General features: G+C 27.5%; 1 protein-coding gene across 3 annotated transcripts in view; it reads left to right on the plus strand.

Moving 5' to 3' along the window:
* Window positions 1-22,606, plus strand: part of LOC129971123 (Na(+)/H(+) exchanger protein 2-like) — a 170,061-nt gene that overhangs the window by 118,487 nt on the left and 28,968 nt on the right. Inside the window, exon 1 of one of the 3 annotated variants that reach the window (XM_056084614.1) lies at window positions 374-1,558. The exons of the other annotated variants lie outside the window; for them this stretch is intronic. Coding sequence (XP_055940589.1) covers window positions 1,213-1,558 — 346 coding nt within the window. The 5' untranslated portion in view covers window positions 374-1,212. Of the gene's footprint in view, window positions 1-373; window positions 1,559-22,606 lie in introns of those variants that run through there. 3 annotated transcript variants of the gene reach the window in all.

Below are 22,606 nucleotides of genomic sequence, written 5' to 3' on the forward strand. Positions count from 1 at the left end.
GAAGCTTTCGGATCAGGTTGAGTAGACACAGAAAGGAAAAACTCACCTCTCTGGTAAGTCGGGGTTCCCGCCGTTCTTTAAAGGGCCCATGGCAGTAAACATCTGTTCACGTCTGACAACTTCGACGTTAACACGTGCAGTTCCGGACGAGTTTGCAAACATCAAATCCCCCCGGTGTGAGAGAGTAAGTTTTGCTAGAAGTTACTAGAAGCGGAAGAGCTCATCACTTGCTGCATCTCGATCCTCGAGATAATTTTGGACGCGATAAAGGCTTATATATTCTTTGTGAAAAGCAGCTTTACCATTGTTCCAAGGGTAATTACATCAAATTTCAAAAAATTCAAATTGCTGTTCATTTTTTATTAATAACTGCAATAAGGAATATTTCTTTAGGTTACGTGATCTTGTGTTTATTTTGGAATCATAAAGGTTTCATGATTAGTTCTGAATTTTTATTTTTTATTATTATGTGGAGAAAAAACAGCAATATATTTTGCAGTTTCCGTACAATATTAACGTTTAAATCCTCATTGTATTGTCTTAATCACAAAATTTTTCAACTTAGTAGGTGCATGCAACAAAATTGAAGACATTCTGTTAAAAAAGAAAGGTATCAAAAACGTTTACTATAAGTGAAAATTCGAATTCGCCTTCATAAATTTTAAGTGAATACTTTGTCTACCATAATTTTTCAAGCAGACTTTTATTCCAAAACTAGAACAATTTTACAGCATTTGAATATTTTTGTGAAAAACTTTTCTATCAATAGAGAAATAACGACATTATTTAAGCTTAAATATTTGCGCAAGACAGAAATCTTCGACTTAATAATAATCACTGATACAAAATAGTATACCAAAGTTAACAACTTTTTGCCTATTGTCAACTGGTGATCAGAAGATAATTTATTTTATAGTGGATAATTTTGGCCATTTTCAAACTGTTCATCTTCTCGAATCTTAAAACAGTGGTAGTGTTCTCTTGAAAGAACAAAGAGGTTAAAATCAAGCCGGATGGTGTAACAACAAAGAGCTAGAAGTCAAGGTTGTTTTCTGATTCTTCAGAGTGTTTGCGTTTTTGCTGAAGCTGTTAAAGCAACTGCTAAAGAGATCCAATTTCGTAACGAACATGCTCTGATAAAGCTCATTTGTGATATTTTTTGTTACTTTTCCGAGTTCTTGTCTTAATCTGTAGAGCAATATTTTTACCATTATGTCACCAGCGTCTAGTCAGATCTGCAATCTATTTTTTCTACTGCTTTTGATCTCATTGATTTATATTGTTTGTGGAGATGAGTCGAGAGCTGTTATTGATGACACTGTATCGAGACAGCACCACGAAGCCATACAGCCAGAAACGGACTCGCATGAAGACTATCAAACATCAGATGATGGACCTTTAGTACTTCCTGTTTCTTACCACCATGACATGAAAATTCTAAATGACAAGCCTCCTTCTCAAAAAGGAGGCTTTAAAATGGCAACACTAAAATTAGAATATGTTGGAACGCCGTTTCTTATAGCTTTATGGATGCTCATAGCGGGTTTAACAAAAATAGGTGAGTCTGTATTAAATAAGTTAGATATTTTTATGCAATTAATTTTTTTAAATATTAAATTTAAGTCACTGTTTTTTATAATAAATATAATATCCTGTGTTCTATATTTTAAATCTCATGGCATTTTCATTGCCCAGAAATAAAATGGTATAATTATTTATATTTTATAACACCTATATTAATGTTAGTGCTCTATTTCTGCGTCCTAATATAATATGTCTTTCTTTTTTTTTAGTTTAAAAAATATTCTTTTATATTATATATACTCGGGACACAATGTGTATAGATTGCATTTTAACTCTTAAAAGTTATTATTATTATTGTGCTGATTAATTTTTGGAAATGGCAATGAAGATAACTCTTTACTTTTTTAATACCAGTTTAAATATAAATAATCTTTTGGACAAATAAACATTTTTCAACATTCTGAGCTTTAAAAAAATTTCCCCTTTTCATAGAATTTCTTTATTTTACTTTTGCTTATTTATTCTAGATTAAATTAGTTTTTTTTTTTCCTTTATTTTGATTCGCAAATTCTTTAACAGGTATTAAATAAATGCAATTACTGAATTTCGAAACTCTTTTGTAATTTGAGAAATGTTTTTTTGGTTTGTTTATATTGATAAATTTTTCCACAAAATAATTTCTTAAAAGTATTCTGTCAAGGATTTCTTTTGTTTATTTTAATTCGATTATTTAAAATAATCTTACGCAATTCTTCAAAAGTTTTATCTTGCTCATAGATTCAGTAACTTGTCTGTGTTTTTCTTTTTTCTGATTTTAAAATACTCAGATTTATTACAATCTTTACTTTCCCAGAAAATTTTGGCGATTATTTAAAATAAATTTAAATTCCAATATTCGTAATTAAATTATTATAATTTTAATCTAAAAATAATTATTTAACTGTTTCGTCACTTTAGCAGAATTATATTTGTTTCAGCTCATCATAAAAAATTTATCCTTTATAAATTTTTTATTCGGTTTCTGTGTAATATAAATGCTACTTTTGCAAAAAAAAAAAAAAAAATGTATATGAGTATTTAAAACTTGAATGTTCCTCGGAGGCCAATTTTATAAAAATGAAATTATTAGTAATTCTTTATAACATTTTTAATTCATTTTTCTCAACCTGTAAATGTTATTTTGTAAATAGATTGTTCAAGAGTTTTAATTATTTCTTATTAACTCAATTTCATTAAAATAAAATTGTTATTCTTAACTTACATTGATTTGATTTCTCACATAATTTCAGTACTTTAAATAATTGAATACATTTACTTAATTAGCTTATCATTTTTAGTCTTCAAGGTCATTTGAGGATGAAGTTAGTTCCAGAGGACTTCGTCTGTCATATAGTATTCATAAATTAAATCATAAAATCAAATATTGCGAGTTCATGTGTCCTATCTGAAATTTTTCTCTTTCCGTTGTGGAAAAAACAACTGCATCATTTATAAAACCTATAAAAATTGTTATTTTAAAAGCTGTCAAAAAATTATTTTCTTCTTTTCCTCAAATGGGCTATTTAGAAAGGAAAATGACAAATTTTTTTCAACGCTTCATTGCCTGCCATTGATCTCCTCCGTTAAGTTTTAAAAGAAGAAAGCACCCATAATGATCCTCCAAATATTGTTGTTTTTGAGCTCAATTCATCCGCGAGAAATAACGGCTCCTACTGCCTTATTTACTTGCAAATCACTTTTGCTACTTACTCCTTATCGCAGTCTCTTCGTTTCGACCATTGCAGTAATAGTTTCAACCTAGTTTTATAAAGGGCATTCGCATTTAAGAATATCTCTCAATATATATATATATATATGAAATATGAAATTTTGAGCCCTCAAGCAGTTGATGATCAGATGAGGGCATTCACTTCGTTAGTCGATTGGTTGGGAATTCAAATAAGATTTATTAAGAGATCTGTTTTTGAGACATGACGTGATTTTAAAAAATATATCTGATAAGGAGACTAACGTTACATTGATGTTCGCAAACGTTATTTCAGGTAGTATTTTTGTAATTTTATATTCACTGGAATAAATTGCATATATATGCCAAAATAGGGAAAATTGGCAAATTACAAATGTAAATGAGAATTGTATAATAAAGTAGATCTGCAATATATATATTTAATACTCTGCATTCTTAAAATTTTAAAAATATCATTTCTGTGGAATATACAGTATGAATATTCACTTCGGAATTATATGAATTATATGAATTTTCACTTCGGAACCTCAAAAGCAGCTCTCAATCCATAAGATATATTTGATGCCAGAAAGGAAATATATTGAACCTTTTATAATAAATATTTTCCTAAATGTCATTCGTTTACTAAGTCAAAAAAAGAATTAAATCAATTGGTTAAACTCGCGATTATTAACGTCTCTGCGCAAATCTGGTGAAATTCAAAATATTATATATTCTAATACAAAATACTTAAATAACATTTTATTTTAATTAAATATCATTGATGATAATTGAAAAAAAAATTAATGAATAAAATAATGTAAGTTTGTTCAGATTGCATCATAGATCATACTAAAATACCTTAAAAAATTAAGAAAGATGAAATAAATATCAGTCTGAGATATTTTTTTCCTTCATTTTTTTCGAACAATCCAATATTTATTATTAGAAACATGGCTGAATTTTTTATTGAAGTCGAGCTTCTTATGCATGGCAAATAAAGTTTTTGACGTCATTAGGAGATGAAATTTTTTTTATCATCGTCATATACTAAGAAGCTTGTTCTATGAACGTCTGACTTATTAATTTCGTCTGACTTATTTATTTTATTATTTCCAAAACGAATTCTTAGTCGGACACATTCGTTTTTGAAGGATTTTTTTTCTTTTAGCTTTCTTTTTGCATTTATAATTTTGCTTTGAAATGGGTGCGTTGGTTATCAGTTAAGATAGTTAAATTTTCCTTCAGTTATATTTTTTAAAAAAAATTGTGGAATTTTCTTTCATTATAAACTTAATAACGCTTCAAAATCAGACCACTTACCTAAATAAATTGATTAATCCTCAGAAATAAAACAAAAGATAGACATCATTTCTTTTCAAAAACTGGAAGATATTGTATCTGTTAGTACGGCTTGTATCATAAACCATTTCATTCATTCATTTTCTATATGCAATGAGTATACACAGAAAATTTAAGGAAAATACAATATGTTATCGAATTTTTTTGTTTGCAAAAATTCTTTTTATTAATATATTTGATTTAAATTAGCTAATTAAAAATAAATTGATGTCTTATTAGAAAAAAATAATGATTTCACACCTAAAAATCCCAGATTTTCCAAATCAATCCATCAATCATTTAACGCGACTGTGTGAGATGTGATGTGTTTGATTGGATGTTATGTAAATAAGATTTTATTAGTTTGAGCAAATGAAAAAAATTTTCGCTTTGTTAACTAGTTAGAATATAAAAACTAGTTTAAAAAATTTTTTTAGCATTAAAGTTATAAGAATTTGAAAAATTATGGAGGCTGTTATTCAAATGCGTAATCCATATTTCTAATCGAAGGAAATACTTAAAAAATCTTTCTACGATACAAAGTTTTACAGTTGATATATTTAAAACAATTATTTGATAGTAATTAGGAAATTTCTATAGAAAACATTCTAGTATAAAACGAATTATTTTGTACTCCAATATTCTTAATTTTGAAGGATGTATTTTATTTTTACACAAAATATCTGAAACTAAATTATGATAATCACTTGACAATCATTAACATGCCTACATCCAACAGATTAAAATATAATGCAACTATTACTTGTCTACAAATTAGATACTGACATCTCGTATCAACGCCCCCCCCCTTTTCCTTATGTTTCTATCTTCTTCCCGAATATCTTCCACTCTTATGGCAACGCTTCAACGCACAAATAATCGTAGGCCTCCCCTTGACACAAATTATAAATCTTTATATCCATGACCGTGACTTACACGAACAAAATAAATAAACACACCTGTATACGGTTTTTGTTTGAGATCCGTTGTCTTTCGAATTTCGTTGCACTTGCACTCTTAACAATCAATGGAATACTAAAATGGAATATCGGCACATTTCTGCTGCTTAACATTCAAATGATTTCATCAATGAAATGATTAGCAATATTCATGTTTATTACACAAGATATTGCACAACGTATCAAATTACATAGAAAATTAGAAGAAGAGCCGGTCTAGTCGGACTATTATAGTGTGAACCATACTTCTGATCTGATGTAAAGTCACTTGGTTTTGTCTATCCTTCCATTGTGTAATTCTCTCTCATATAATGTTCATGAACACGCAAATCACGATTAATCATTGAAATCGATTTTAGTTAAAAAGTGATGCACCAATAGAAAAAAAATATCATACCAAATACTTTCAAAAATGTTGGAAGAAAATATCACCAACCTCTTACTTATCTATAAAATGAGAATATAAAGAATCAGCATAAATATAAATTAATAAAAATTGCAGATCTCGGTTGAGTGACCTCTGGTACAATCCAGCATAAAAAATACCAATAAATTGTAAAATTCACGATCTTATTAACTAATTTTTATTTCAGAACTAAAAATTAGTTATGGGATAGTGAGTTTTAAGAGAGCATATATAAATTAGTCAATTTAAAAGTCTAATTTATAAAACACTAACTTGCATAGCACAGAAATATTATTTACTATAGAAAGGCACAGTCGTAACATAGTTCCAAACTGCTTGAGGATAATAGTCATTGTTGCACTTAAAAGGAATAAATCAGTATTAAATCACTACTCAATTAACGATCAACTTTTGACGTGCAAGTTATATACTATTAATAGATACAAATCAGCATTTAAGGCTTCATTTCAGTCAAAAACCCGAGTACATAAAAAGGTCAGTATTAGATATTTTCGAAATTCGCAATTCACAATTTGAGTTACTCTGAATTACAGAAATTTTATTTTTCATCTTTGAAATCTTTTATGTTATTATTTATTTTGACCCCTTTTGTCATTTGTGTTAATTTTCTAAAAAAGAATTTTTTCATACCATGAATCAATTTTATGTGATTTTTCATTTACTTTAGACAGTTCTATAAAACTAGTAGTTAGCATAAGTAGAGACATGGAGCCTTTGGAATAAAGATTTTAATGAGATGGAAAAATGTTTACATTAATGGCATAAAAGTAGGTTTAGAAAAAGATAGGATAAAGGCATAGTGTTCTGTTTGTCCACGTGCTTGAAATGTTAATAAGCTCGAAAGGTATTCTGTAAAACACGAATTTAGCTTTTGTACCTGTTTTAATAAAGAAGTGTGGAACGATTCAATGAAAGAAATAATTTAAAAGCTTTTCAAAACACATGTGTAGAAACCATTCAATGGGGTAATTTCATAAAGAATGTCATTCTCTATAATTGATCACACCTGAAATAATTACGATGGCGTTTTTCCGTTCTCTTCTTTTTCTTTTTGCTAAGGGAAAACCGTTACAAAAAAAGCTGTCTTGATGTAAAAGTGAAGTATGTTTGAATTTTAGTTTACAGCCTGAAGACTTTTATAAAAAAATACTCAATAAAATATTCGTATAGATTCTCATTTATATGTCGTTTCTTTTTCTTCACAATCTACATTCATTCGTGATGATAAAGTGTTTCGTTTATGCGACACAAAGCTTCAGTTGCATGCTTTCTTCTGATTTTTTAACATTGCAAATTACACGATTATTAAATTGAGATCATTAGAAAGATATTTTTTTAAATTTTAAAACAGTATGAAATTTATTTCTGTGTTATAATATTTTCGGAGGTTATCGCGGAAAAAACACAAAAAAATTCACTAAATTTCATTATTGTAGGTCAAGCGGTCTACCTTGTAGAATGCCAACACATACACACATTACCTTTATTATTAGTAGAGATGAGAGAATTAGTTTGAAAAATTATTGATTTTAATTAGTATTTTGTTTTCGAATTTAGCGTAATTTAAATATTGGTTCTATTAAATATAAAAGAAATAATAGTTTTAAATATTTGTTAATAAGTTAATCTTTCCCAGTACATTTTATAAATTGTATTGAAAAAACACATTTACAAAATACTATGCAAACGCATTTGCATAACATCTTATATTTTTATATTACAAAAATATAATTTTTAAGTATAATAAAAATAATAAATATAATAAAAAACACAATTTTTGGAAATATCTAACTTGGAAAATTTTATGCATGCTTGTAACTAAACTATAATAACAATTTATGTTTAAAATTTTAAAATGTCCATATTATATATTAAAGAATTTCTTCTGGGTAATATTTAAATACCCGCTCTGAAATGCTAATTATTTTCATTGGAAGCCAATTAAGAGTTGTTCATGAATTTCATTCGTATGGTATGTGTCCTTCAATTAAAAGAATTAGCTAATAACATAACCAATCCTGCTCTGCAATTCAACTCTGCGAATTCTGATTACCGTATTATATAGCATTAGCATTTAGTAGATATCACCTTAAACCACTTTGCTTATAAGCAATTCACAATAGGCCGATGCTAGTCAAGGCTATGGCATTGTCAGCAGTGGAAAGATGGAATTCGAATGTTATTGATCGATGTCTAAATGAGCCTAACATAATAAATAGAAAAGGAAAAGGTTGGAAAGTTGAACTGGATAGCTAGGTTAATTTCTACTGTCTCCATTCCAAATATTTGGGCGTGGGTCAATCGATATCTGGAGTAATTTTTGTCTTTTTTTTTTTTTCAAGTGAACCTCGACAGAAACCGCTCCAATATATAACTACTCAATTCGTGAATTTGTGATTTGTCGTTCTTCTTATTACTCCCAGTAATTGAAAACTTTAAACACAGAAGTTTTATGGTGATTAATTGTCTTTCATTATTCGGGTCCTGATCTGATTAATATGTAATAATTTCTTTGTCTTTTCTTTCAGTATTATGTAACAACTTCAATGTTTATACTCTGAGAAAATAGGAAAAAAAACATTTATCATTATTATTATTATTCTGGGCATAATTTTCTCATCCGTTAGGGCCTTGTTTGGGTCCAATTAATGTATCGGTTTTGACTCAGTTTCTTACTGCCCTACTGCTTCGATTTTAGATCTTGGGAAATAGGTATGTCGGTCTGCAAGGTGAATTATGCATGAAGTTTTGGCACTCTCGAATTAAATGACCCTGCTTCACACAGAAAATCTAGGAAAAGTTTTTACTCAAGAGGAAGTCACGATTTAAGAGGGCATTAAGAAATATCATTAAAGAATTTTCAGCCAATTTAAGTCCTGAAAATGGAGAAGTCCCGCTGGGAACTTCTAGTAGGGTCCCTTAAGAGTGCCTCTTGACTTCATTCTTCAGTAATTCTGGAAGGAAGTGAATAGCAAAATTTTGAAAGGTCAAATACCGATGTTATAACACATTCAATATTTTGTCTTTATTTCAAGATAATAAAATGAAGGGGAAAAATCTATAGATTTATGGAACACTTCTAAACTTCTTTACCAAGTTTTTCTCTAAAATGACGTACTATCGAATCTAAATTCAAAAATGCAATAATCTACTACTTTAATGATACCATGCAAAGTTGAAAGTCCGTTTTCAAATCATTTCTTGATTATTTCAGTTAATTATATTATAAAATCGGTTAATATTAACAAATTTGAAATTTGAAAATTTTCAAGATTTTAATGTAATTTAACAGCATTTAATGATAATTTCAGTATAGTTGTTGCAAAACCCATCCTGAGTAATCATATATACAAATTCTTCTATTCCTTCAATTTTTACTTGAAGGTATATCAAAATAATACAAAATTTTCATTATTGTTTAAGTAAAGGTATTTTAGATCGATTTATTATAATAAATAACATAAAGAAAAATTAATAATAATGAGAACGAGATGACAATGAGATATGCTCTAAATAGATTTCATTGTACTTTTTATCATATATTAATCAGTTTTTATACAAAGACCATTGAAACAAGGCAAACTGTATTTAGGGAAACATAAATTAACTTTTTCCAATCCTTTTCATTTTCTAAATATGCAAATATATTAACTTAATCCTTAAGAAAAAAACTTATTTGTCTATAGCAAAATGAAAAAATAATTAAATAAAATATTTTTATGAATTTCCCTTGCCGAATTTTTGAATTTGGATGTATTTCAAAAAGGGATATAATAAAAATAAACAGTATTTTTAAAAGCCGCAATTTGGTTCTTGAAATGACATCGTTTAATGTACATAAAAAGGTTTGTAATTACAAAGTCTCATAATATAACATTGGATAATCTAAAATTCTAAATCATCGAAAGGTCATTTGAAATAACAAAAAGTTTAAGTAATTAGGCAATAATATCTTTGATTATCCTCAAATCATTGCAAGCAATTTTTTTTTCCTTTCAAAATTGCAATGCTCAAAGCTACTACGATTTAAAAATTAGTATAAAAATAGTTATATTTGATATGAAATCAAGCAAATTATACTCTTACTCAACAGCAAGATGATAAAAGGAAAATATTTTATTTTTGGAGTCTTATTATTAATAATCAATTTTTACTCAAGGAACAAATTTATTCTGGAATTTTTCAGAAAAGAAGCTTGTAGTTAAAAAAAATTCAAACACTAAAAAAATGGAAAAATAATGGACAACTTTGTTAAGTACTTTAAACTTGATTAAAGTAACAGTCTTTTGTCCAAAATAGCGTAAAAATTCCAGAAAGGAAAAACACAAGAAAGAACACTACCATACTAATTCACACAGTTTTTTCTTTTAAATTGGATTTTTCTTTTTCTCAATCTTCATTCTCACGTAAGAATGAAGGTTCTCCGTTTAACCTTTATTTCTGAATTTGATGGATGAGTTTTTTGACAGGAACACGAATAATTTATGGACTCCATTATTTGGCGCAGCTAAGCGCGCTATATTTTCGCACATCCACGTAAAAATAGATGCAAAGGAATGTAGATTCTGATTGCATAATAAATTTGAAGGAAGAAGAATAGGTGGCTGCGGAATTTCCATGATTTTATTCCATTTACTTCGATTTGTTTTAGATTAAAACGCGTGAATTGGTAGAATGAAAAGGCGAGATTATGCAAATGTTATGAGAGCAGCACTTTTGTATAAAATCAATATGTGAAATTTCTTGAGTGCGGGAAAACAAGTTATTTTAAAAATAAATATAAAAAGATAATAAGTTATTGCGACTCCATATCAAAATTTACTTACATGCATGCATATTTTCAAAGAATCGTCTTGGTATAGCAAAATGAAATTAATAAATGAACAATTTTGAAAAAATATTATAAAAATTAACAAATATTTCCTCAATGAACATATTTTTAATAATTTGTCATGTTTGTTTCAAACAATTTCAATCATCAAAGTGTATTTTTCTTTTTAAATAATTGTTCACTACGTCATCTCACAATATTATTCAGCATTTTATCTGCTGAACATTTTTTTTAAATAATGGCAGAATTCTATCTTTAGAAAGGGCAACGGTTTTGGATATTGCTTTGCTTATATTTTTTCAGCCAATAAATGAAAGTTCAGTTTGATTAAGGCAATGAATGATTTTTCACTAAGTCTTCCAATATTTGATTAGAATCTTAAAATATCGATATTAACAGACATTGGATAGGAACTAAAACCATATAGAAAAAGGTTCATGAAAAGTAAGAAATTTTGCTAAAATATCTTGAATGGACGGTGCAATAACAAATAAATGTCAAAATTTTAATCAATAGAGTTTTGCAGAATTTTCTAATCCAAAGATCCACATACCTTTTTGTTTAAAGAATACAAATAATATTTTTTAAGTTTCCACAGCATAGAAATTATTCATTCTTAACATTATTCATCATTCATCATAATATTGCCCAAATAATTAATTGCACTTGCAAAAATGCTTGCATGAAAAAGCGTAAAATAGTTTTAATTAGTTTTATCAAGACTAGATAATTTGCTTTTGCCTCTTCGCTTTGTCTAAATACCTCAATCCGAAATTTCATAGAAACAGTATTTTTAGTTCCTGTTCAAAGTGGTTAAACAACTATTTGATAGTTTTTGATTTTTTGGTCTAAAAACTTTTTATCAATTGAAATTATAATTAACAAATTATTTATATTTCATCAAAATAATGAAAATGATTTCTTCATCATGAAGATTAGGGTACAAGCTATTAAACTTGATGAAAGTATTTCTATAGAAGTAATTTTTTTTCAACATGTAATAAGTTAATACATGCGTTTTTGGGGGTGCATTTGTTTTCCTAATAAAATAAACTTGCCAAAATTCCTTACAAATTTAATAAATATGTTCATCTTCATTATATTTATTTTAATAAATTCAATAAAAATTAAATTGCGAGGAAAACAATTATATTATTATTACTTATAACAAGCTGTTGGAACAGAAATGTTTGACAGTTGTCTATTAAAAAAAATCAGTAAAAAATTCATATTCAGGAATTTGCTATATGTGACGTATGGTTTTTTCACAAACGAGATTATTTTCTTGTTTTTAAGAAAATTCTATTTCACCTAAAGTGTTAAAAAGTTTTAATGAGAAGAAAAAGAGATTTTTTTTATTAAAATTTAAATTTAAATCGAATTGTTAAATTAAATTTTGTAAGTTTGAAAGAAAAAAAATAATTACAAAAACTGCATTGTCAACTTCAGTTTTTAGAATTGTGCTTTTGAATCAATGATCCTATAATATTTGGAATTAATACCGGAAATTTCAAGCGCATGCACTCTTTCCTGCTAAATTTTTAACCGTCTAGACTTTGTTCTACTTTATTTTGATGATTGCAGACGAAATCGACAAAACTATACAAAGAAAAATTTTTAAAATGTGAATTACAAAACGATATTTAAAATAGACTGACATTATAATAGATAAAAAAAAGGCTACACAATAAATGTGATCTTGCTAATTGCTTGAAAATAATATAAGCCTTAAATTGTATGCTCAGTTTCAGTCGATAGCAATTGCTTTTTGACTTTAGTTTGCTTTTAAATTATTCAGAAGAATTTTTTCTTAAAAAATGACACATTTTTTAATATAAAATGTCAGCAAAACGGAAGCATCAAAAATTTAGAATAAGAATATGATGTATTCAATTTTTAAAATCTACAGTACAAAAATTAAAATGTGAAAAAATGTAGAATTGAACTAATTTATACTAAGTGATGCAAAGTAACCAAAGAATTCAATCGTAAACAATTTTTAAAACGTAAAAATCTGATTTCATTTACCATTGCTCCAACAATGCATTATTTTACAGTTTTTGTTGTTTCTTTTCATTAAATGATAATAATTTCTTCCCTGTAAAAGAATCAATTTTCATTAGAAATATTAGAAAGCGCATTTCTTTAAATATTTTTATTACGCTTTTAAAATAAATATTGTAAATTAATTGGCTTTAAATTTATTAAAACCACAGATTAAGTCAAGCTCAGGTCTATAAACGTTCGTATACTTCGAATTAACCTTTCTATAATAATGAACAAGAATGTCTTAAATATTTTCATACTATTACAGTTGCAACTTATTTGTAATAATTAAATCACTCAGATTATTAATTATCTTACATTACTTATAAATATAGTAAATAATTTTTTATTAGTTAAATATAGTATGATTATAATAATACCTTTATAGTAAATTAAAATGATTGGATAAATTTTACATTTTTATGATTTTTGTTTTCTTTAAATGGAAGAAGTAAATACTGTCAAAAGTATCTTTAAAAACAACATCTCAAAATATATATTATAAATATCAATTAATCTTAAATAGTATAATGTTGTAAATTTATTCTATAAGACCTTGATTGTAATGGCTATGTTAACTTGCTGAAATTTAAGAAATCACAAGCGCCTTGAAATATTAGAAGTTTAAATGTCTTTCCGTCTCTTTTTTAGGAGAGCCACTGAGTTCTTTGTTTAATTGCCTTCAATCTTAGAGGTCGGGTACAACAGTAGAAATTATGTTTCAAAATTCGCTGCATTGTGCTATTAGCACGTGCTTTAGTAGCTCCTCCCTTATTCACGGATGTGGTTGTCTAACCTTGACCTTGCCAAAAGCCATAATAAATATATGAAAAAAGAAAGTTTCTTTCCCTTACTTATATTTCATTGCTTTCAATGGATTCACGTGCACTTCAATAACAACCGCATGTCAGCTCGCTCTTTTTCTTCTGCTCCTTTATTTTAACTTTCCTGGAGGTATTCGAAATACATTTGTCAAAATGATAACTGTTTAAATGTTAACAAAATAAGTTCAACAATTCCAAAATCAAAACATTTATCCATAAAGAACCAAAAGCATACAGTAAACCGTAGTGACAGTCTGTCACAGATGAAAAAAACAGCTTCACTGAGTAAAAGAATGTTGCTGTGATGTATTTCGCCAATGTGATCACGTTGCTACTTTTGTTTCACAATTTCAACTATTTTTTTAATGTATTTCGAGGAAGGAGAAATCACTTTATTTAATTAACTGAAAAATTTCTTTTCATTAATTTGTCTATTTTAAACGGCTAGAGCAAAATATATTGGTGTGAAGTGATTAAGTATTAGTTATTCTTATTTTCTGGAATCATATGATCTTGTTACAAAATAACTAAAGCAAAAATTATGAAAGTGATCGATACTAAATACTTTTATAAATTTTTAGTACTTATATAAGTATACTAAATACTTAAAAGTAAGATGCTAAATACTTTTAGTATCGACTTTTTTTAAACACTCTCAGTTTTTATATTGTATTACTGTATTTTTTCAATTTAATTAGAACATCTCTTGAACTTCTTTGCATGATAAGAAGAAATAAGAAGAACGTTGAGTTTTACATTCAGGGATTTCAGATAAATAAACATTAAGAATAAAATAAATCTTGTATAGTGAAATTTATAATATATGGTATAGTGAATATCTTGTATGGTGAATTTTATAATATAAAAATAATAATCTGGTTTGAATTTCTAAAAGTATAAAACTTAATCGTGCATTTCAGGTTCAAAAGTATTATGATAGAAACAAGAAAATTTAAACATATAAGATGTTAGAGCATAATGTTTTTTTTTATTTTTTATAGGCACAACAAATACCGTTAATTCGAAAATGATGGGACCAAAATAAAAATTCATTTTATCAGACACATTGAATTAAGAATCTAAAATTAAGTACAATATGAAAAAACAAATTTTTAAGCTAAAATAAAGAGGTTTTTTTTTATTATTTAACAGTTTTAATAAATAATGCTTAGTTATTGAATAAACAACAAGTAATTTTAATAAATAAAAAATGATATTTATAATGGAAAATTGAAAATGATTTTAAGAAATAAGTAATTTGCTTGAATAAATATTTATATAAACCCTAAATGCAAAAATTGTGCAGAATATTTTTGCTCAACGTATTTTAAGTTTTTTTAATGAAGTGAAAAAAAAATTATTGCTCCATACAAGGAAGGGAAAAATCAAACTCCTAAAATATTTTAGAAATAAAAATGTTTTTTACAATTTGGATTCATTTTCCACATTAACCAAATTAAGTCGTAGATGATATTTTAACATTATGTTAATAGGAATTTAAAGAAATCTAAGAAAAATTTCGAACCACCGGTAAATTAAAAAGGCTGGAATTGGATAAGTTTTCCATTGTTTACGAAAAATTTTTAAAAAATATTGACACAAGTATTATGTAACATTTTTTGAGCATTAATTATTCATGCATATATAATCTTAAAGCAAAACCGAAGGACGTCATAAAATAAGTTATATAAGACAGTCCTCACGATCTGCTTTATTAAAAAGATTATAAGGTATATCTCTTGACCTTGGGTGGGATACAAATTGATATCTAAACGACTGCACATTTATTTCTATGCTTACTTTCGACGTACAGTTATCTGGATACTGGGCTATTTTTCTGCTTAAATATTTGAGAAGGCCAGAGCAGTCGCATCTCTTTGCCGCTTGTCTTCTTGGGTGGGGATGAATCTTGTCTCGTGAATCATTGATGCCACTCAGTAACCAAGGGTTTCTAATTCATTAAAGACAGGGAAATTCTGCTTTAGATCGAATTATTTACCTATGTAATAACCGTATTTCGAAAAAGAAAAAAAATAGAGCTGCCTTTGTTTCTAACGAAAAAATAATATTAAGTAGATATTCAAGTCTTTAGAACCTGAAAATAAAAATGATAATTTCGTATTACTTCTTGTTTCACGTATACGATAAAAACAAGGAGGAAATTATGTAATTATCAAAAATTTTGATCTTGAGAGTTTGAAGAATTTCCATCTCCCGTCCTAAATAATCCATTTTTAGAATTACAGCCACATGATGACACTATAACTCGAAAACAGAAAAGGCTAAATAGTTTAAAGTTGGTTTTATGCTGTTTACACTAAATTATAAATTTTAATCAAATTTTCGATGAAATTCGTTAAAAGTCTCTGTTCTTCCATGTCCATATGAGCGCGAGGAATTTAAAAACTTAATGAACACAAACTTAACGATAAATGAAATTCCTGACATGATTTTATCATGGTAAGTATAACTATTCCTTGCATTTGGATTAATTTGTTATCAGACTATCAATGTATTGATTGTTTATTTCACACATATGAGAGCATAACTAAAAGTGTAGTAAGCTATATGAATGAAACCTGATATGTAGGCACTAAAATTGTTGACCTGTATTAAACTTTAGATCCAACTAATCCAAGAAAAAAATGTCCGAATCCTGTATTCAATTTTCTTTTGTTATACTGCAAAGTAAAATTTAAAATATGCTATATTATATAAATAAACGAGAAAGTTGATAAGTGTACACTCCTGTCAATTAATGAATTCATTTTTATCCAAAAACATTTACATTTTTATAAATTATTTCTGCGTGAATTTTTTAAAATTTATAACATTGCTTTCCATATAAATTACCTATTTCATACTTATTAATTTAAAATTATTGAACCGATTTGCAAATTTTCGGAAAAGTTTCTTTATAAAAAGGAAAACTGAAAAAATTGTCATTTAATTTATACCAATATCATTGTCAAGCAATTTTTTTCTTGAATTTTTGGAAATTTTTAAAAAATATTTTTTTTTGTTGAATTAGAATTTAAACCGTTTTCATTGCTTCATCAAATATTTAATTACCTATCTTTCTTCCATTATGAAAGATAGGAAGAAGAATTATGTTTAATGTATTTACATGAGAGAAAAGGAGGAGAAGCTACTATATTACGAATGTTAGATGATAAATTACCAAACAGTTATATTTCTAATAAACATTATGATGTCATTGGATGTGACTCTATTAAAATATAGCATATATATAATGCAGAGAGCATATCTAAGGCTATTCAAATAAAACGGCTTTTATCTCTGTCGCAGTTTAATAGTTAAAATATTTTCTTGGGAAATCCTGAAAATTAATTTATGCATAAGAGATTAAACTGAATGTAAACACAACCAATATTCCCACCGAAACAACTAGTCAACAAAAGCGATTAATTTAAATTAAAATCCAACGTAAAATAATTACTTGTAATAATGCTATCTAAACGCACAAAACTCCAGAGTACAGAAGAAAAAAAATAATAATAACATGGTTTCTGAATCATTTTACCGGTTTCAATATCATGTAATAAAATGCTTAACTTATTTTGATTATAACACAAATGAGTATATTTCATGGATTCATTTTTCAAAAAACGTATTTTTACTTTGATCAAACAGTGCTAGTTTTAATTTGATTTCAATATCAGTTTTTACTTTGAAATTTCATTAGTTGAATTTATGATATATAATGTGCATATAAACCTAATTTTGGTATAATTTATTCTACATTATTTTGACGCATTTGAGTTATCTCATACGAAAAATTTCGAAATTAATATAATGAATGGCTAAAAAAATAGCATGTGTTACCAATCTGTTAGTTCAGAAATAAATCCTCATCTTGCACAAAATTCTTTGATAATTTAAATAAATTTCGTCAAGTCATAAATTTTAATAAACTTCGTGATTTTTGTCAAAATGGTATGTTTGAATGTTCAATCATTAAAAACCTTTATATAATCAAATTTCTTAGTTTAAGATGCCAGCTGTTTTATGATGTAATATTATTATTGCAATCTTTGTAAAAGACGACAAGAACTCATGATCATTGGCTTTTCAACTGCTAAGTGTTTCCCAAATGTCAAAAGACAAAGTGATAAAAAAAGAGCAAAGAGCGTTAAATAGTTCATTGGTTCAGAAAAACACGAAGCGGCTTTTGGGTCAACAGACGGCGTGTATTTAATGGACCGAGGGACTCAACCTCTTGTTTTAAAGTCCTAATCAGAAACCACAATTGCAAAAATCAGAACTAAGAAAAAATTTATGAGAATTTTTTGTTTTAAATTTTAAGCATTTCAATTAATGCACTCTTCTCAGGAACGTAGTTTTCTTATTTCCAGAGAGGAGTATTGATACATCATATTAATGTTTTTATTTAAATAAAAAGATTCAGAATTCATTATTTATATATTTTTTTGGAATTTACTAAAAGTGTATTGGAAATGACAATAGTACATTGACGATAGATATGCAAGATTGAACTCGCTAATTTGGGGTATTCAAAGTGAATAAAAAAAATTTGTAGTAGTTTAATATATAATCCGGCCAATAATTAGCAATAAAGTATTTATAAAAATAGCATTTCTGAAAATTCAGATAGAGCATATATCATTATTTTTTTGTAAAATCTTTGCTGAAATCTTTTACAATTTTTTTTAATTTTTGTAACAAATTGGTTAATAAAATAACTAATTTAGAAATCCAAAGATAAATATAACGTCAGAGTACAACGAAAGACAATCTTCAATTTAAAATAAATAATAAATAAAAGTTATTTGGATGTCAGCTATTGCCCATACATCCTATACGAATTGAATATAATCAGATTCCCTCCAATACTTTAAAAAAACCAAAAAAAGCTGGATAATATTCTAATGTATTATTACCTTAATTTTCATTATTTTTCCTTATTTTTCTTTTTATTGCTTCATTGTATATCGATGTCCTGCGTCAAATTACAGATTATAAGTGTTATAATGTTATATTATATAGCATGAAAAGAACATTGTCTCGTGTCCTCTTTGTAATACTCTAAAATTCTAAGAAATTGATATCTCTATTTATTACATCCGTCTTTATTTGAAGGAACTAAAAAAACGACATACTCAAAAGTCGATAAAATGCTTAAGAAAAGTCTGAATGTGCTTTTTCCTTTTAATTTCAACACACACCAAGTTTTTTTTTTTTTTTTTTCCTTCTCTTTCAGTAAAAATCAAAATAAGTGTAAATTATTTATTTCTCCTTCTATTTTACATTAAATGCCATTTTTGTAGTAATGCAAAAGATATGCTTTGTGACAGCTTAAAATGCAATGTTTCAACTTATTAAGAAAACTCTGGATAAAAGAGCAAGAGCAATCAAGTTTTTCCAGAGAGTTGCCAATTACTGCAACGGAGAAATGAGGATTAGTAGAGCTTGACATACAGACATACTTTTCGGAAAATTCTCACTTACAACCTTTTTTTTTTTTTATACCACAGAGCCCCAGGCTTCACATGAAATTACATCAACAGAGCTCCCGAAGAAGCAAAAAGGAAAACAAAATAAAGGGAGTCGAACATGAAAGCGATTATGGCAAGAATTCGATGGTGAACGATGCCTGGTTGCGTTCGTCGTGTCAAGGCTAGGTATTGCTCCAGGGTTAAAAGACCGCTGCCTGTTTTTAAGGTGATGAAGAGTATGTTGACACATGCAAATTACTTGCCACTGTGAGACGGCTGACGATATTTGGGTTTCAAATATAGTCTACCATTTGTGGGAGGGTAATTTTGTTTTAAACGCAATTGTTGCTTTATTTGCAATTTTGTCATTTTGTTTAAGATTAAAGGGCAAGTAAAGTTTGATTTTTTAAATCCGGAACTTAAAGGTATTTGATGCACCTGATTAATGGCGTTGTCATGTCAAGGAGACAATGGGGTTTTAGATGCTCCAGATATCAGTCTTAGTAGGTGCAAAGGTGATAAGATATTAATATGTATTTGTCAATTTCTAAAACCAGATGTCAAGAGACGGAGATAAAATAACACCATACGCCACGCTCAATTTTTCTTAATTTGTCAATGAAGACAATAAGAAAGGCGAATATAATATTTTACACCAGGCGTCATTTATCTTAACTACGCCACTCCTTGTTATTACTCAGCCGTAAAAGTCAAATTCTATTTATCGAACACCAAATCACATAGAGAGAGCTCTTGCAACTATAACAAAATCAGTTACTCGTGATTCATAGATTAATTATGTGGTTTCTAAATTCATTTTAATACCATCATTTTATTTGTTTATAATGTTTGCTTTTTATTTGATAACAATACATTTAGTTCTTCGATAAAAGAAATTATCAGAAAAGCCTCATATTCAGATTTTTCAACTGTCACTCAACAATGTATTTAAGCTACAGTATTTATTACCATTTTCGCTTTTTACTTTTCCATCCTATATAGGCTGTATATGTTGAGTTTCCTAAGCTATGAAATGTTCTATATATTTCGCAATAGACTGAAAAAGAGTTACGTAATTTTGAAAGTTAAAAACCATTTTGAAATGTGAAAAAAAATCTTTAGTGGATAGTTGCCTCTTATTGAATATTGCCAAATTAGCATGAAAAATAGTAAAGGTAGTTCATTTTAATGCTACCTGACTAATTTTGATCATTAAGGTCAACGGTTTATTCTTTATTACTTGCGTGAAAGTGTAACAAACTGCCTAGTTTTAAAATGTAAGAATAGCTGAATGGTATTATCCTATTAAGAACTTCAGTGCTTTTAAATTTAATGTTTCTCTCTTAATGGTTTATAAAACCGAATTTAATTACAGCAAAAATTATTTTCAGTAAAGCTTTCACGAGATTCTTAACTAATCCATTATTATTATTCATACATAATTATTAACTTATGATCGATTAACGTTTATGATGGTTGCTACCTATTTTCCTAATCATTTCACCTCAATAAAAACTTCCTTTACATTAATGTTTTAGTTTCTTCAAAACAAGCTTCCAGTACTCGTTATTTGCCCTCTAACATTATAAATGTCTCACGATTATTGTAGAAAACAGCATAATAAAGTTACGCACGATTCTTTTCCGATATATAATGATTTGTGATGTTTTCGTATGTGACATCCATCTATTAACTCTATTTGCACCATAAATATTATCGTCTTTTCAGTCACGTCAAAAAGATCATGGATACTGCGTCGTGAAAAACTCACTAACACATTTTTGTATTTAAATAGGAATTTGTTACTTGCAAAAGCATTTGCATTCATTCGTAAGCGTTACGTTTGTGCAATGATAATTAATAAATAGTAATGATAAAATACAGTTTTGATTTTTAATCTAAAAAAATCGCTCAGAGTTTTGAATTAATTTAATAAATGAATTAAGCAAATATCAGGTTGAAAAACATAGCCAAATATTATCATCTTGAAAGATAAATATTTCATTTTTTTATAAGGAAATGCTTACTAACTTAGATGAAATTATTTTCAAATTCCGATAAGTCTGACCCAACATTCAAACTTTGATTTCTCACAAATTGTTATCTTCCAGCATGTGCAACAAATATTTTAATACAGTTAAGTGTTTAATTTTATTTCATGAAAAGTAAGAGTATTTTTGTTGAATCCAAATAAGCTAAAAACATAATAAATAAAGTTTTTATGGCATTATTGTGAGAAAAAAAAAGGTTATTTAATCGGTTCTATATATTTTCTACTTGTGAAGGTCAGAGATCAAATCGGTCGAATTGTAGATAGAATTGAAGAGTAGTGTGATAGTTGGAGATTTGACAATCACCCACTGACCGTGTTCGATCCGAATTTGTGCCAAAGGTTAGAAATCGTCATAGCTTGACCCGTTCGAATTGTTAGAAACCTATACTTCCTTCAAAGACCCATTTAGTGATAGAAAAAAAATATTTCGCTTGTGGAAGTCTCTTGTCTAAATTTTAAGAGTAATGCCATTGTTTGTTTTCGAAATTGATCACTCGACGAACAAGGAAAAAAACCGGGTCACGTAACCGGTTGATCTAAAAAACGTGAAATTAAATTTCGCCTTGAAAATTACAGGAGGATATAATTTGATAGACACAATGCATAATAGATTACGAAGTACTATACAGCCGAATTTATTAATGCACTGCTCACTAACTGTAGGTGCTCAATAACATGTATTTATTTTTAAAAGAACTCTGGAATGCTTGCTACTTGTATTTATAGTTTATTAATTGAATAAGGTACATGCATTCAGTTGTATATCTTTTCTGTATTAAATTGATGGGCAAGTAATTACTACTTCCAACAAATGCATGTAAAGGTTATAGAAGTAGTGTCGTTGTTTATACAAATTGACATCACATTTTCTGAATTTCAATCACTCGGAAATCGAGGCGCTCTAAACTCCAAGCGCATAATTTGAAACATTGCTTAAAGAATGGGACTAACATAATCCAAATAGTAGGTAATCAATTAAACAATATTTAGAAAATCAGAACTTAACTATTTAAAAAAAATTTCATCATGAACAAGAAATAGTTTAGAAATATAAACAAAAACATTTTTCTATTACTGTTAATTGTTTTCTGTTGATCTGATTCATTTTCATTGGTAACACTAAGGTGACCGAATTCTGCGCATTACGGTAAGCAAGACGTAATCATATATGGTAAATATTAGGAAAGAGAATTCTTCATATACTAGTGTTTTTAACATTTTAATGTTGTTTAATTTTTCTGAATTTTTCCGATTTGTTCTAATTTTTATATATGATTGAAAATTTGAACAATCCTAAACGTTTAAGTAAAATTCGAGATAAATTCGGAACTATCTCGGCTAATCCGGAATGTCTAGTCACTTCACTTTAGGAGATAAAATTTTCCCCCAAATAATATG

The sequence above is a fragment of the Argiope bruennichi genome, chromosome 6 (genome assembly GCF_947563725.1).
Source record: "Argiope bruennichi chromosome 6, qqArgBrue1.1, whole genome shotgun sequence".
Classification (NCBI taxonomy): domain Eukaryota; kingdom Metazoa; phylum Arthropoda; class Arachnida; order Araneae; family Araneidae; genus Argiope; species Argiope bruennichi.